Source organism: Phasianus colchicus, chromosome 14, assembly GCF_987193195.1.
Source record: "Phasianus colchicus chromosome 14, bPhaCol1.hap1.1, whole genome shotgun sequence".
Lineage (NCBI taxonomy): Eukaryota > Metazoa > Chordata > Aves > Galliformes > Phasianidae > Phasianus > Phasianus colchicus.
In genome coordinates this window covers 8,558,454-8,575,278 of record NC_143449.1, presented here as the reverse complement: position 1 = coordinate 8,575,278, position 16,825 = coordinate 8,558,454, and the positions used below count along the sequence as shown (strand labels likewise).

The 16,825-nt window shown below is 46.0% G+C and overlaps 1 protein-coding gene across 10 annotated transcripts in view; it reads left to right on the top strand.

Annotated features, from left to right (window-relative positions):
* Window positions 1-16,825, top strand: part of ARHGEF9 (Cdc42 guanine nucleotide exchange factor 9) — a 191,730-nt gene that overhangs the window by 56,198 nt on the left and 118,707 nt on the right. The window contains exon 1 of one of the 10 annotated variants that reach the window (XM_090150158.1): window positions 14,743-14,994. The exons of 8 other annotated variants lie outside the window; for them this stretch is intronic. In XM_090150158.1, coding sequence (XP_090006284.1) covers window positions 14,965-14,994 — 30 coding nt within the window. In that variant the 5' untranslated portion in view covers window positions 14,743-14,964. Of the gene's footprint in view, window positions 1-14,742; window positions 15,005-16,825 lie in introns of those variants that run through there. One more of the 10 variants, XM_090150162.1, reaches the window with a different exon arrangement.

The following is a 16,825-nucleotide window of genomic DNA, read 5'->3' as shown; positions in this document are numbered from 1 at the left end:
TTTCTGGAATAGAAGGATATTGTGGCTGCTATTAAATGGAATTACTTCTATAAAAAGTGGAAGGTGATTTTAAAGGCATTTTAAAAATGCCATCCTGGGACAATTCCTATGTTACACCAGGTGTGAAGGGACTCCTCTCATTAACACTTAATGTTTTTCAGTTACCATTTGAACTGGAGAGATTTTGGCATTTGGGGGCATGTGTCCTGCTATTTCATCATCTCAGAGGCAGCTCATTTTGTTCTTCTTTTCCTCCCACAGTATCAGTTCATAAAAATGTTCTGGTGTATGGTTCCAAATGAGGTTTCCAATGCAGGTGGGATGCACATGAATGCACATCTGGGAATAAGAGTGAGAGCCTCGCTGAAGGAGTATATGTTGGCTTGGTAGAATGTGCCTTGCTAAAGGGAACAGTGTCTCTTCTTTCTGAAGGAGCAGCTCGAGAAGACAGATGAGAGTGGGAGAAGCAGTGAAAGCGCAGGGATGATTTGGGATTCCCAAAGCTTGGCTCAGAGTCTGGAAGTGATGTGGTGGGATGCACTTTCACTCTGAAAGTGCTTCTGTAAAGAATGAAGCTTGACACTAAATGTTCAGGCTTTGCAGAAAGGTTATGTAGAGAGAGCAAGGGATCTGGTTGAGGAATTGGAGCCGGGTGTTTCCAGTGTGTCTTCTAAAGCAAAGCAAAACAGCATCTTCCAGCTTGGTGCAGCACGACTGCTGCAGCTTGGACAGAGTGGGAATGAGGTATGTTGATCATGTTCTGCTAAAGAAAAACATGTTTCTGAAAGAGTAAAAAAACAGCAATTTATTTCTGGGAAAGTTCAGTGAAGGATGTTGGGGGCAGGACAGATGGTTCAGGAGGCTCACACTGAGAAACAGGTTTGATCTTCATTGCTGTCTGCTCTGCCCAGCTTGCTGGTAAGGGGAAAACCTTTCCCAGCAGGGAACTGCACCTTTTTGGCAACTCTTCCTTGATGGGGAGTGTTTGTGTCCCCTGTCCAGGTGCACCGGTATGGACACCTGTGAGCAGATATTACTAAAAGAGCTGTGGGGACTCAGATGTTTCCATCTTCGTGGCCAAGAACAATGTACTCATGTCAGTGAGGAGCTGGGTGAGCTCCTACCTTGGGACAGAAGTTGACCTGACTCTATGGTGATGTCAGGGGGTGAGGAACAGACCAATGCCTTCCTTTTAGGAAGGTGATCACTCCGAGTCACACTTAATGAGTGGTACAGTGAGGCTTTTGTTGCCTGTTTTGAAGTCCTGTGGGTCATTAACCTAGTGTCTGACTTCACCAATGACTTTTGAAAGTGGAAAAAATTAGCAGACCCAACAGAAGAGCTTTCAGTGAGAAGCACTGTAATGTACTGAAAGACTTTGTATGCAACGTAATCAACGTAGTGGATTGTACAAACATATCAGCAAAGGCTTTGCAGCTTTGTGTATGTTGACTTTTCAGGGTTCAGTAGTTCTTCCTAAGCTTGAGACAACACTAAGCTCCTTGAGGGAACAAGTAAAACAAGTGGACAAAATGCTTACATTTCCTCAAGGATGAATTGTTCTGTCATTCCTTCCAGCATGCTCACACAGCTTGCCCTGTCCTTGTAGAAGCCTTCATCATAGCTTGTGTTCCCCAGGCAGATGATACCCACAGCCCTGCTGGATCCTCGGAGCTAGCTCCTTGTTGTTGTGTTCTGGAGAGTTTTGAAGGTATTGCCAAAACCTGTATGCTATCCAGGCAAAGCTCACACAAGGAGCTGCCTCCTGGTGAGGAAAACTGCAGGGCTGGTAAAGTTTTCTGTACTTTGTTGTTCTCAGTCTGATGTGCTGACATCCTCCTGATGGGGAAAAGGTCTTGAATTAAGGTGTTTACAGCAAGTAGTCCAACATGATGTTTTCATGTTATGTTCTGCTCCTGTTGCTGTCATTGCAACACAGCAGTGATGGGCCAACGTACTCCCAGGGCTGTGCTGAATGGCTCAGGGCTACCTGAATATTTTCCATCAAATTTGTGATTTTTGATTAGAAAACTAAATTTGCAACCAATTTTTGTTTCATTTTCTGTCTGGAAGTTTTTTCTTCCTTTCTAAGGATGTAGACTCCAATAAGAAATCAAAGATTTAATACTCAGAACTCTAATCTTTGTCGATTCAGAACTTTCAGGTTTTAGCTAAAACTGAAAAGTTTCTTCAGAAGGCTTGTAAAAAAAAAACCAAACAAACAAAGAACCCCAAACCCCTGCACTACAAAGCCTGTTTTAATATCTGTGAGCGTTTTGTCAGAAGCCACAATTTTCTGATCAGCTCCATGATGGCTATGGTACACTGTGCACCAGAGTGTTCTTTGCTTTGGGGCTTAATCTATTGTATGGCGTTTCTGTGGGCTGCCAAGTAATGGCTGCCTCCAACAACGAGCTCTGTTCCAGTGAAAGGGAAAGCAAATATGGTATATAATTCTTGCAAATGAGTGTAAAATGATTTGAGGTCTTATAAGATATGGCATTAAGAGTGCTACAATAAGAGTGAACATTTAAGAGCCACTAGAGCTCACTTGATCTGTTTTATGTAGGCTTGAAGTCAGTGGGAGCTGGGAGCACTTGGTGTATTACTGAAGTTGGCCCCATCCAGGATAGGGACCAGAGCTGTTATTAGGTCTTAAAAATAGCACTGAAATACCAGAAACTTAGAGAAGAAAAAGAAAACATAAAAACTCTTGTAGAAAAAAACGTAATAATCCATTTTTCCTTTCCATGTAGTTTTTGTATCTACCACGGCCAAAATGGTACAGGCAGGCTTATGCAGCATCAGAAAATAGAGCCTGAGTATCAAGTGAAAAATGAAAGAATGCAAGCTATGAATGGAAGCAGAAAAATGGAGCAGATACACTGCAGTGCCTGAATGTGTCACATCCAGGCTTGCTATTCTGGGTGTGATACATGTGGGGCAAGAAGTGCTTATTTCTTTTTTTGTTCTTATGAAATTACTTTGTTTTTGAAAGAGATTTCCCATTGTTTATAACCTTAAAGTTGGAGGGGACAAATCTAGATTTTTACTGGGGACTTTGGAAAAAAGATCAGACTTCTGATGGATGAGCAGCCCCTCCTGGAAATGTGGCTTTCCTGTTGACAAAATTCCCAGCAGAACACTTCTGTGGTTTCCATGCAGAACTGAAGATATCAACATAAAATAATTAACAAGGAGATTCTCTAATGAGCAGCAGCTTGGGGAATCCTTGCTAAAAAGCAATTTTTATTTGTTTTCTCGTGAAGTTATACCAGCTCGAAGAACTTGGAAAATGGTTTGGAAGAAATGAAACCAAATGAATTTGGATATTGGTTACAGTTGCTGGTGTATTCTGAACATGGCTGAAGAACTGCCTATTTTGCATTGGGAAGGCTTAACTCACTCTCTCCTCTTTGGATTTAAGTGTGTGTGTGTGTGTACACATCTTGCAGAAGATAACTTCTTTTTGTCTAGCACGAAGTCACGTCACTTGGTCATAGGGAATGGTTAACAGATTTTATGTCGGCGTTTTGCCTTTGCTGGTCCTTATGAGAACAAATGTGTTGTTGTTTTGAAGGGAACTGAGAGAAATAAAAATCAGTCATTCTGTGTATTTAGTCCAAGAAAAGATAGAACATCTCTCGTATCCCCTAGCTAACAGTACCTCCAGCAACACAGGCTTTTGGAGAATGCCTTTCCTGGGACTGCAGCATGCACGTGAACTATGTTTAAGCCAGGTGTGTGATGGGCATTTCTGCATGTCAGCTTCTCACTGGTGCACCTCCGCTTCCCAGCTGGTGAGTTTGAGCTGTCTCTGTCACAGATAACATTTAAATACAGTTAGTCCCAAAGAAGGTAGGAAAACCTATTTGCCTGCTCTGACTTCGTGTGTAGTATTGCTCCTCTGGCTGATGTTTGTGATGTACCACCAGTGTAACCAGGCTTTCCCAGCTGCCTTGAAAAACAGAAAATGAGCTGCTGTATAGCGCAGGCATGGTACTTTGAAAAAAGAAATCTGCTGAGCAGTTATGTGGTCCCTAACATGAGAACCATCTGTGTCTGTTTGCCAGCGTTAAGCATCTCTCAGGCACGCCGTTAACTTCCTTCACTTGTTTTGCTGCGTGCTGGTCTGCAGTTGGCATGTTCCACCCGAGCTGTGGCTACATTTCAAAGCTGAAGGAGATTCTCTATGGTTTTTTGTGTTCTTGCAATGAAAAGGCTGAGATATGAATCTTAGGAAGTCATTTGGAGATGCAGAGGAAGGCCCTCCTTATTTATCCTGTTTGTGAATGACAGGGGATCCATGTACATGCTTTGCAGGAGGTTTAATCAAAATGCAGGAGGCAAAGCTGGTATCCAAGCATTACCATCCACTGACAGTATCTGCATTAAGTATTTATGTACCCTAAATTGCGCATGGGTCATGCTTATCCAGATGCTAAGTGGGATAATGGCAGAGCTCTGAGTTTATTAATAGAACACAGCAGCCAACATATGGCTGTGCAGAGGAAGCAGAGTTAAACATAAGGCACACATTTCTTTTCAAGAATGTGCATTTCATATCTTTTCACTCAGGAATATTTTTGGGATGCCTCTGCACTAAGTGTGCATTCTCCTAAAGGTTATTTTTGTTTTCACAACATGGCCTGATTAAGAAAAAGTATTTTATGAACAATGCTGTATATTTCAAATCTACCTCTTTCAAAAAAGGAAAAAGAACAACAAAATGAAAACAAATAAACAACAAAACCCCACCAAGATCCAAGTGGTAAATCACAAAGGCTTGACTCAGCATGCTTACAAGGTGTTCTCTAGCTTCATTTATAACCTCCATTCCCTTGTGATTGAATTGTCCTGCACATTTCAAGTATTTCAAATGCCATCATAGGTTCTGTGTGGCAGAGAGTTTAAGCAAGTAAGGGATGTGTGTCCAGTATTTATTTTAGCACTGCACCTTTTGATTCTATCTCATTTTTCACGGCTGAGATTTTGAAGAGTCTCAGTGATTGGCTTTTGCTGCTTGAGTCGATGTATTGCTGGATGTGTTTCCAGGTGCATTAGATGTGGGGAGAAATTTGAAAAGATCATCCTGTAATCTTACTTGGCTCATGCAAGTAATCGTGTATAATTCTATCTTGAGGGATACATATCTTTATTTTGCGCAAATCTAGGGTAAAACACAAAAATTTTGCCATTCTTGTAGATGGAATATATGAACATTTTCAATGGCTGCCTGTCTAACTTATTTCTTGTGCCATGTCCTAAACACTGCTGAAATCCCTGGTTCACAAGAATGACGCTCTGGGAGGTGTTAGGACACTCATCCCACCTGACAGCATTCCTTTCTAAGAACTTGTGAAGATCAGTTTATAGCGTAGATTTTTCCCATATTGAAGTTTATAAGGATAAAAAGCCCCGTGCATAATGTATCTATGGAGCTTTAGCGACAAAAATTGCAAAGCACGTTAGATATAAATAGCAAACTGCTGCCTTTAGGGACTGATGCAGACTGCTCTCAAGATAGCTAAGTAGGAAAGTACATAGTAAAAAAGTTGGTTTATTTAGTGCTCCTGAAGGCAGTAGATGGTGTTCTGATTTCACATCACATCTGCTCCTAAAATCTTTACCTCTGTGCAATCCCGTGTGCTCAGCAGTGATGCCATGGAGCATTTGGAGCCCAGTCTGAGCACCGAGTGGCAATGGACAGGTCCAGAAAGGGGAAGACCTGGCTGTTGAATCAGGAGTAACTGAGGCAGAAGTGCAGGAAAAGCGCAGAGTGGTTGAATGGGATTTTGGCATAACAATGTTTTTAACATCTGCCTGCCTCATTGGTTGTTACATCTTGCATCTGCTAGGGTGTACATAACCCACTTTGCCTCCAGTTCTTTAAAGATAACAACACGTAGATGGTTATGGTCATGCAATGAGACTCATCTTGCAAAAGCCCCTGCTGGGAGTATCACAGTATGTCTCCTTAGCAAGAGTGGGAGAGAAGTTACTGAGAGGTTGGGGGACCACTCTTAACCTTACCCAAGCCAGTTCAAAACAGGATTTCCTTCTGAATATTTTCTCCTGACTGTGCAAATCTGCGCAGAGCTTGAGACATTCCCACTGCAAATGCACCCTGCTTTCCCAGGGATGTTGAAAAGGCTCAGATCTGCTTCTGATTGGCATGCAGTGCTGGAAAAACTGCAAAGAATATTTGCAAGTGTTATCTTTGAATCAAAACCACCAACTCTTTTGGATAGCATCCCTCACCTCTTTCTTCCGTTTTTTTTCCCAGCCTTTTAAAAGAACATTTTTGCTGTTGTTGTCAAGAATATTCATCCAGCATTCATACCCACACTTACATATTTGGTGCTGATGTAACAATGTCTGTTGTTGTGTGACTTCTTTTAGCCGAAATAAATGAAATGATAGAATTTTATTGTAGCTGGAGGAAAGGAGCTGTCTTGAACCAGTATTGCAATGCTGTCTTCCAAGAATTCTCTCCTCCTAAACAATGCTATGTTCATTTAAAATTGAGGTTGTACCACACTAGTTTTCCTTATAGGATGGGTAAAAGGCTTATGTGAAAATAAATTCCAGCACTCACAAAAATAGCAAAGCTCGGTGCCCAAATCTTGGGACCAAAAGTGTGGGATGAAGTACTTGGTTATCTTTGAAACCATGGAGCAATACTGAGATGAAAGCATTCAGAGACAGATTATGGTAGAGCTTTATGTATTGCATTATATTATCTCGACTTGGTTTGCCTCACTCCTGCTCTTCGTGCTGTCAGAGCATCTCAGGGTGACCTGTTATCTGCCTCGTGCTTTCCTACAAGCACAGTGACATTGTTAGGTGTGAGTAGACCTGGCAGACCAACTGGTTGATGTGGTGAGAATAAGCACAGAGCAGATCTTACATGCTCTTGGCTGCAGTGCATTAACAAGTACTCATCTCAAAGTGGAATGCTGAGGAGAAGAAAAACAAACACAGGCAGGCAGTGTACATAGGTAAGTGACTTCAGCACAATAACCTGTAGGTTCCTAGTGAAGTCAAACTGAAATTTCAGTACCGGTTCCATGCATCCTGTTCTGCATAGTGCTGATGGGGAATGACTGCTGCAGAGGATGGGGTGCCTTGACTTGGTCTCAGGCTTTGTGCCTGCTGGGGTGATGTGCCTGGCTCCCTGGGGCTCAGGGGACAGACACAATGGGACAACTCCATTTTTTTTTTCCTGGGATTGCAAGGTCATTTTCCATTCTCTTTATTTCCAAGCCTCCAGCCACTAGAGGGAGAGAATGTTACGTATTTATGGGGATGTACATTTAATAAAGGAATTGCTTTTCTACAGAAAGGATTTCCAGGCAGTACTGTAGCTGGTTTTCACCCCTTTATTTATTTGACCACAGTCTTATAACTGCTCCTGAGATTTGACCTCTGTAGACTTCTGTTGGTATGTGACCTAGAATTGTAAATGCTCTGTAAGATGTTAGATGATCCTTGTCCATGTTTTACACCCTGTATTTGCTGTTGAGCATCCCTGCTGTGAAATAACTTCCATGGGGAAACCTTTGGCTCCTCCTGGATGTGCCTGTCTCCTCGTGTTACTGCACACCCCGCTGCACTGATACTGCATAATGTACAGCGTGGCAATGCAGAAATGAAAGACATGGGAACAGCGGGAGAGCAATACCCCTTCCTGCTGCTTTCTCCCTGGCAAGCCAGAGATTCTCTGAGCCTATGGCCTGTTTCCTCTGCAATAATAAAAACAAGCCCGAGAGGGATCTCATCTCATTTAGAATTAAACCAGCACGTTAGTAATTGTTGTAGGCAGATGAGTTTTAACAATTTCAAAGGATGCCAGCAGGGAGGCTTAGGGAGGGGAACAGAGACGGAAGCTTTAAGAAAGGGAGTGCCAGAAAGTGAAATCTGAATACTTTCAAAAATGGAACAAGATTAAAATGCTCCTTTGTGACTTGAGCTTGGTGGGGAAGACCTGTGGATGGCTTCACCGTTGAAAGGCTGATGAGGGGCCTGAGATTTGGAGGAGCCTTGGAAAGTAGCCTGACATAACAGCAGCTTGCTCAGGGAGTTTGAAGAGCTGCAGCCTTCAGTCTGCAGTACCATCCATCAGGTGAATTTAAATCCCTCTGCAGATGGCAGGTGGGGAAGCTGATCTCTCTGCCATCCTTTTATTTAAGTCCTGTGAGTGATTCAAGAAAATGTTCTCGCAGAAGAGAACTTTCATGGTGCAACATGAAGTACTGAAGGAGAGCATCTGTCCATGTTATTTTCCAGACTCTGAAAGTCAACAGTTAATAAATTGAGCAAGGCTTCCTTATGCTGATTGGAGCTGCAGATGATGCTCTAGCACAAGAAGTTCTATTGGTGATGTTGGGGCTGGTCCCAGCTGCTCCTTTTGCTGTGTGTTTTCTTTGCCCAGCTGCTCCCTAGCTGATGCAGCTGATGGCAGGCACGAGACAATGGAGAGGGAAGTGTGTGGGAAGGCACTGGAAACTTTGAGATTGACCTGACCTAGGTGCATGGAAACAGATGTATCTAAGGACTGAATACATAAATCTAAAGCTCAAAATGCTCCTTATTGTCCTGGCTGGCTGCTGCTGGATGTCCCATACTTGTAGGGCTGAGGTTCAGCTGCTCTCTCTGTGCACCTCCCTTAGGTAAGGGTCTCTCACCAAGCAATTGATGCTCAGACTGACTGAAGCCATGAAACCACTGTCGTGAACTGAGCTACTCAAAGCCAGCATCCAGGGCCACAGGTCACAGCCTGCGTTAAATAATTGAGCTAACAAGCAGCAAGTGCATACAAAAGGATTCTCTGTATTACTCTTGCATTTTGATGAACTATGGCCATAACTACAAATATGACCTGCTCATTAAGCCTTCACCTGCCTGATGTAGATGTGAGGACTTGAAAGACCAAACTACTTGCCTTCTGCAGTGGCTTTGTTTACAGAAAGTCATGCTGCAAAATTAATATTCAAGTGGTACTTCCCTGGACATCAACAAGAGCTCTGTCCCTCGGCTGGGTCTCACTGTGCCATCTCACCACTGCGTGTTCTGCCAGTGCAGTGGGAGGAAGGCATTTCTGTTCTGGGGGTCAGTATGTACTTGTAGGTGTAGAACCAGGTTGGGATGTGTTGCCTGAAGGCTCCAGCGGGATCCCCTCTGGGTTTGGGTGAGGGAAAGAGGGACGGACAGGAGCTCAGTGTGAATCTAGCTTTTGTGTTGAGACCAAGGAGGGCTGTAGGACCCCCAGGGTTGCGAGGCATGGCTGTGCTGTGGGTGCAGGATGCTCTGTCCCTGGGCCCTGGCACAAGGGAGGAACACAGAGCAGGGTATGTGGCTTTGCCTGGCTCTTCTCACCTTAAAACATTTGCTGAAGGGAGCTGAGGCAGTGGTTCCCTGTAGATCTTCTTGTGAGTGGTAATGTTAAGCTCTTGTTTGCTTTAAAAAAAATTAAAAAAATTGTTTTGGGCTGCAGATCTTTCTCTAAGTACACAAGCTAAATGAATTTATATATGTGTATTGTGCTACTTGTAAAGCCCTTTCTTTTTCAAATTTAGTTTTATTCCTTTTTTTAATCTCCATAGGATTTTCCCTGAATAAGCAGAACTAGGGCAGTGCTAGAAGCAGATGGCCATAAAGAAGACTTGGATGCTGGAGAGACTTTTAACGGGCTCGGGGATCTGCACCGGGGTGCTTTCCTCATCACTCTCTGATTTTAATTTGAGTGCAGGTTATTAATTTTCACCTCCAAAGCAGAGGCCTTAGCAACAGAGTGCGTTCCTTGGAAACAGACTGCCATGCCTTAATTAAAGCAGGTGTGGGAGTTTTAAAAATGCCACTGTTGGAGAAAGCTGAAAGACATTAGCAAATCAAATGGGCTGAGGCATGAGTCCTCTTGTCAGTGACTCTGCAAAAGGCAGAGTAAGCAGGGTGCAGGCTGGGAGCTGAGGGAAGGGGCAGCATCAGGACCTGCTGCTTTTGGGGCTGTGCCAGGGCTCCTGGCACACCCTGGCCATCCTTGCAAAAATTGAAGCTATCTTTTCGTTGCTGAAATGAAACAAATACTGGGAGGAGAGTGTCCAGATAGTGGTCATTTACCTCCATTACCATAGGAGCTACCTATGTGTGATACATCTCTCTATCTGAGACTTCATCACTGTTCATTTGCATTGTGACTGCTAAATATAAGTGCATCAAGCATATGTAATATAACACCAAATACACATAATTAAATTAGAAATAACTTTAGATTGTGCCTGTTTGTAGAGGGTACATGTAAAGGGTACATGTGTGTAGCTGGTCTGAACTGGAGGAGTAGCTTCAGAGCACAGAAGCACAAGTTTGGGATCCCCTGTCCCTCTCTACCACTGCCTTGGTGAGTGGCCTTGGCAAGGCAGGGGAGCATCTCATGCTCCTCATTTGCAGCTGCAATGGGCAGATAATAACCTTTTTCCTTTTTCTTGGTAAACGGCAAGATCCTGAACAATTACATCAGAGCAAATTATTTTTGCGCTTGGTCATATCCTTTAATTTATGACTAAAAGTGTCTTTGTGTCAGAGTTGGTTCAGAAGGACGCTTTTCAGGAGCTTCTGAATATGTCATCTCTTACTAAAGAACAAACAATCTACCTTGTAATGTACCATAAATGATAATACTTAGCAAGAGCCTGAAGCACTGCGTTATTGCTGTGCTAATCTGAGAGGCACTGGTCCATTCTGAAAGTATTCCACAGGGTCCGTGTGTTTGGTTTTTTTTCCTGAAGGAAGATACTTCATAGCATAGCATGGCTGATTGGTTTATAAAGCAACACTGGCTAATTTCTAGTAGAGGTTAAACAAATTCCCCCTCCCTACTCGTTAATTAACCTGTAGGATTTGGTGCCTTTTTTTTGCAGTTCAATAGAGACGATGGCTACAAGAACATATTTGCGATGAAGAACATCTGCCAGCTGCAGCAATGAAATAAGTGCTGTGTGGAAGGGCTCTCCAAAGAGCTCTGTTGGGACTTCACTTGATTGAGGTGATTCAGGGCTGGAATCTCCATGGGAGGTGTTTGTGGGGATTTGCTCCATCCCTGGCAGTGAGAGCTGCAGCTGGGGAGGGAAAGGCCAGCAGGAAAATGCCCCTGTGAGGGCAAGAGTGGCAGAAATAGGGAAGAAGTGTCTTAGCAATACTCTTGTGGTGTGATTAAAGACTCAGCCTTGAACAATCTACTGGAGATTTCAGGTGATGCATGGTACAATATAGTGAAGAAACAAGATTAGAGGCAGATGAAATCCTTTAACACTGCTGTCCTCCCTTCACTGCTCTTGCAGGCTGCAAGGAAATGGTTGGGCAGTTCAGGATCCCCAACGGTGGTCTTTTGGATCTGTCTCAAACCAGGAGTCTCTACCCACAGGCTGCCCTGTGATGATGCAGCACAGCTGTGGGAGAGAGGGGGAGTGGAGAGTAGAGTGCAGTGCAACGGTGTTCATGTTTGTGTGTGTCAGCTCCATAGCTCTGGCTATGCTAGCTGAGGTACGAGGATAGAAATTTCTTTTTGCTTTTTCAGCGCTGTGATGTGATCAGTGAGCATCTTCCTGCTTGTACTTGTTTGCTTTGCTTTTGGATCCATCTCTCCAGTAGCAGTTAATTAAGAGAAACAAATGGAAAAGTGGCATTAATCAAATACAGTACTTCTATTACAGTATGTATATCAGCCACGACTGCTACTACAGAGCAGTTTCCAGGTAAAACTTGTCCCTACCTTCACATCCCTACTCACCTGAGACCTACACACTGATTATGGCAGTCAGCAGCAGACCCCGTGCTGGCCTGGGCTGTTAGAGGGAAGAGGTACCTGTGCCCTGCCCTTTCCCGTAGCCAGCTGCTGCAAACACAGGCCCTGTGTCAGCCCAAAGACACAGCACATGGGCTGCTGGTGGTCTCAGGTGCACACAGGTATTACTGGCACATCTCCACCTGGTCTTACCCCTGGAAGAGCTGATGTGTGGCTGTGACATCCCTGCCTCTCACGGAGTGGTGGTGAGGGGTAGCTAACTGGGTCTGCTGATGTTGCCTGTGTCTTCTGTGCCTTTCTAGGCATTGTCATTCATAGCAGAAATCATGTTTTTGTAAGCTAAATCCTAGAGAAGGAAGCTATGGTGTGCGCTGCCTTTCAGTGCCCAAACTCTACTTGCTGAAGGTTGCCTCTGCTTCCCCTTAGGCAATCTGGCTTCTACTACCAGTGCAGTGTCTGTAGCACTGCCCCATAATAGCTTGCAGTTCCAGAGCCCCATTTGAAATCCTGAATCTCCAGTGCGTGCTCGTAGGGCTGCCCACAGTGCATTCATGTGTGCTTGGTTGCAACATCCCTGCTCACAGTCCTGGAGGAACCAAGATGTGATGCCCTGTCCCCAAAGACCTTCCCCTGAGAGCTTGCTGCAGCAGAGGAGCTTGCAGGTGGCTCTTCCTGTTGCACCCTCTGCTCCGGCAAACTTGCTTTGGTCTCCTGCTGCTGTTTGGTTGCAGAGTGTGTTTTGTAGAGCACAAGGCAACAGGTGTGCTTTCTTGGTGGAAAAAATGCAGCTGTGTTCTTGTGAGATGTTTGTGTGGCAGAGAGGATCCCTGCTGATCTGGGCAGGGCTGGATTTGGGAGCAGGCTGGTGGCGACTCGGGGTTTAGCTGAGCTCTGGTTCTTGTTCCCCTTGTCACCTTTGTAGGGACTGAGACTTAACCTGGCAATCTTTGATTTACTTATCAAATCCGCTTAGCATAAATGAGGGATAGAAAGCGAAACAGCAGAATATTAGCCTTATTGATGAGCCTAATCAACAGCCGACAGTGGGAGAAGAGAAATCGGTGTAATTTCTGCTTGTGCATAACAAGCCTTAACAAAAATTGTCCTCCTCCAGATCCACCACCAATTAGAGCAACATGATATGTGCCAGACAACACCTCCCTCCATTTGCACTGTCAGGGTTAAGATGGGTGTATCTTTGACTGAAGTATGTGCAGTTACTGCTACAATTCAATGTGTTTTTAAGTGGTCTGGTGTTTAGGAGGTCTTTCTTGTGTTATGTGTTGACAGTACTGCATCTCATCTGGTGCTTCCTTGTAGGAAAAACAACCCAATCATTGCTTTTATTTTGGAAGGAAGCAACGCCCATGCACAGAGGGTGCCTGTCTGTTCTTCCATCCCAGCTCTTCCCAACCCCCTACAGCTTTTGTACTAGCTGGTGAAGCTAAAACAGACCTGGCTGACACTGCAGGTAGAAGATGCCCCCTGAGTTCTGTAAAAACCAGCTATGTGGGCATTGCTGTGCTGGGCAGCTGGGAACTGGTGGCTCTCCAGTGGGAAGGGACCAAGGCTGACAGCACGTTTTACTTAGGAGGGTTTCAGAGGTGGGATTTTTCAGACTGGAGACCTCCTTTATGTAAATAACTTAAGTGGATTTCCTGTCACTTAACATAGGAAGCTTAGGCACAGTTCTGGAGCTTGGGCTTATTTGAATGTTTGTCTCCCAACTCTTTCTTTTGTTGGCCGTCTCTGGGAATAATGACGGCTGTCAGTGTCTGCATAAAAGGTGATGGAATATGGCTTGATGTAAGTGGAACAGGCTGCGTGGGTCCCAAGTGATGCAGAGATGCTGGGCAGCATCCTTTTGCTCTACCTGATGCTTGTATTCTGTTTTATTTAAATAAACAAATTAAGACACCTACGCTCAGGTCTCTCGTACCTCCCACTGTGTGGTGCAGAACCAGCAGAAAGCGGCAGTCACGAGGAGATACCTGGTGCTCCCTGACTCAACCTTCAGCTGCAGGAAAAACATTGACTCCTCTAGAGGTCAGGAACAGGAGATTCAAATGCCCTTCTGCCCTTGATGCAGGAGGATGTGGAAGAAAAGCCTCCAAACAATCTTAAATCCTCTGCAAATGCAACAGAGGAAACTGCAGCTTCTCACAGGTTTTGCTGTATGTGTTGTGTGTGGATCCATTGGCACACAGTGTGCCCAGTATGTGTGTGTCCTGGCTCTGGAACCCAGAGCAGGAAGCCAGCCATCTCCAAACTATCTCCATGGTTTATATTTGCCCTCTCTTGCCTCTGGGGCAGATTTTGTCAGCTGCTGGAGAGATTTTGGGAATATTGCTGAGGTGGTTTTTGTGGCACTCAGATGCATGATAGTCCTTGGGGTGGTGGGCACAGGGCTGTGTCCATCTCCGTGCATACCCAGCAAAATGGGGAGAACAGTGTCAGTGTGTGTGTCCTGGCTGCAGTGTTGGGAGGATTTGGTCCAGTGTGCTACTGCCACCTCTTCCAGCCAGTGCCAAGCTGATCTCACCAATCACAACTATACTGGGGATGAGTGCTTAATGAGCATCCTGCTAACAGGGCAGGGGGCTGACCGAGGGTCGGGAAAGAGCAAAGAGGGCTAAGACTAAAGGGGATCTGAGCACAGGTGCTGAGAGAGGACAGCTGTGGGCAGGTGCAGCACTTCTCCAGGCTGCAAGGTGCTTCGGTGGGAAGGGGACTCACCCTGCACATGGAGAGCGGGCTGAGAGCTGCTGCCCCCTGGGTACCACCAAACCCCAACCCCAGCTCTGAAGTCGGGAGCCCCGGGGGCAGGCAGGGCTGCGGGAACCCTCCCGAAGTCCCATAGGTGCCCTTCCCTGCTCTCCCCTCCTTCCCCTCCCGCGGAGCTCCCAAAGCACTGAGAGGCAGGAGAAGGACGGCCCCCTCCCCTCAAATCCCTCGGTCTGTGGCTGAAGTAAAGAACGGGGAGCCCAGGTAGCGAGGAGGCTGCTCGCAGCGTGCTCCTGACAGGCACGGGATTGCCAGGCTGAGGATGCCTGACTGAGAGCTTCAGGGTGGGGGCGGGGGGCTTCTTTTTTCTCTGTCAGCTCTCGCCAGGCAGTAGGGATTTTTTTCCCCTCCCTGATAATAAGGACATCATCAGAAGCAAGATGCAGTGGCTAAGGGATGGATCAGGAATGGTGAGTTCAGGTAGCTATGTCTTTCTCTTTTCCTCTTATTGCAGTACTTTGAAGGGGAAATAAGCCTCCGTCCTATCTTCCGACTCCTCCTTTACTCCCTGTCCTTGAAACCATTGATCACTCTGTAGCCATTTTATGGACCCGCGTTATTAAAGTGCCGAGCAGAAGGAGGAATGGAAGAGAAGGGAAGGGAGGAGGGGGTGCCCGCGTCGGGGCGTGGTGGGGGGAGAGGCGCTTGGCAGGGGCCGGGGGTGGGTTCGGCAGGATGAGAGCTGTGGCTGGGGGGGCACAGAGGGCTCTGCAGGTGCCGCTGTGTTGGCTGGGGAGAGAAGGGCAGGGGGCTGCCGGCGGCCGCCGGGATCTATCAGGGCTGCCCTGCTGGGGATGGGGAGCTGCGGCGGGGCGGGCTGTGTGCCGAGCGGGAGCATCCCTGCCTCCGCTTCATCGGGCTGCACAGCGCTCCGCCGGAGAGCAGCAGCTTTAGGAAAGCAGTTTAAGCAGTGGCGGATTTGATTATTAAAAATATATATCTATTTGTTGCCGATTTGCAGATGTCCTCACTGTGCCTTGAGTGCAGCTCTGAGGGGCTGGCTCTGCCAGGAGGGAATGCGGGGAGATTCCTTCGTCTTGGCAAGGGTCTCCGTTTCTCATTGAGAAACTTCCCCGCGCAGAGATGCAGTTGTTATTGAGATCTTCCTCCTCTCCGCCAGCTCTCCCTGCTCATACAACCCAGTTTTGCAATGGCATTTTCCCACTGCTTTCCCCTCTCCGCACCGGGCTGGGTTTGCTGTTTTTTTTGCTGTTGTTTCACCCTTCCCTGGGCATTCAGTGCTGTGCATGCTGTGCCATGGCATCAGCCGTGCGGGCGGCTGGCGTCACCCGGCTCAGCCCCTCCTGCACTTCAGCAATGCCAGGAGCACCCGGCACATGTTCTGGCATCAGGGACGGTGGTGGAGGCAGCCCACAGACTGCTGCCACCTGGCCGCCAGCTCCGTGCCCCTATGCGACTCAGCCTGCCCTCCGTCCCCACCGAGGTGCTTGCACAAACAGGAGCTTAATGGCTTGTGCTTCCCAAAGACTGATGCTAGTCTGGAAGTGTGATGTGGGTGTGTTGACAGCAGCCTGCAGCAGACAGCAAATTTGTTAGGGTCCTATTTAAGGCTCGTCTACCACCTAGCAGTAGTCTGGGGGCTTTGCTGCTCCCTCCAAGCTTTCAGGCTTTTTGTTCCATGCTGCCACTCTCTCTCTCTGCACCTCCCCACATGCATGCTAGCGTAGCACTTTTCCCCTCTTCTCTGGTGTCTAAGCAACACAAATCGCCTTTCACCCACTCGCTGATTTACATTTTCAGAGATTACCAGGCTGAAATAAAAGTGGTGATGTGAAGAAAGCGGGATGGGGATCTTTCAACCCTTTCCTTTTCCTCCTGGATGACTGCTGAGCTCCAGAGGAACGGGGGGGACATGGTGCAGGGCAAACTGTTTCTAATTGACGCAGCACAAGGCTTGACACTTCCTTGCCCTCTTCTCTTTCCAGCTCCCTTTCTTGCTGTTGGCAATGAGGAAGGCTTTGTTATTTTGTTCTGATTAGATTAATCTTTGCCTTCGCATAGACAGAAATTATGAATAGTCTACAATTAAAATATATATATATATTTTTTTTTTTGAGAGAGAGAAGTAAAATGCTGATGATTGATTTTGAAGCAGATTCTACCCAGGTATTTCCCAATATTGCTCAATCTAATAACAGAGAAATAAAAGGAACAATTGTGATGTCTGTGTTTTCAGCATGAGTTTAACCATCTCAGCAGTATTTGAAGGTTCTTTGTGTA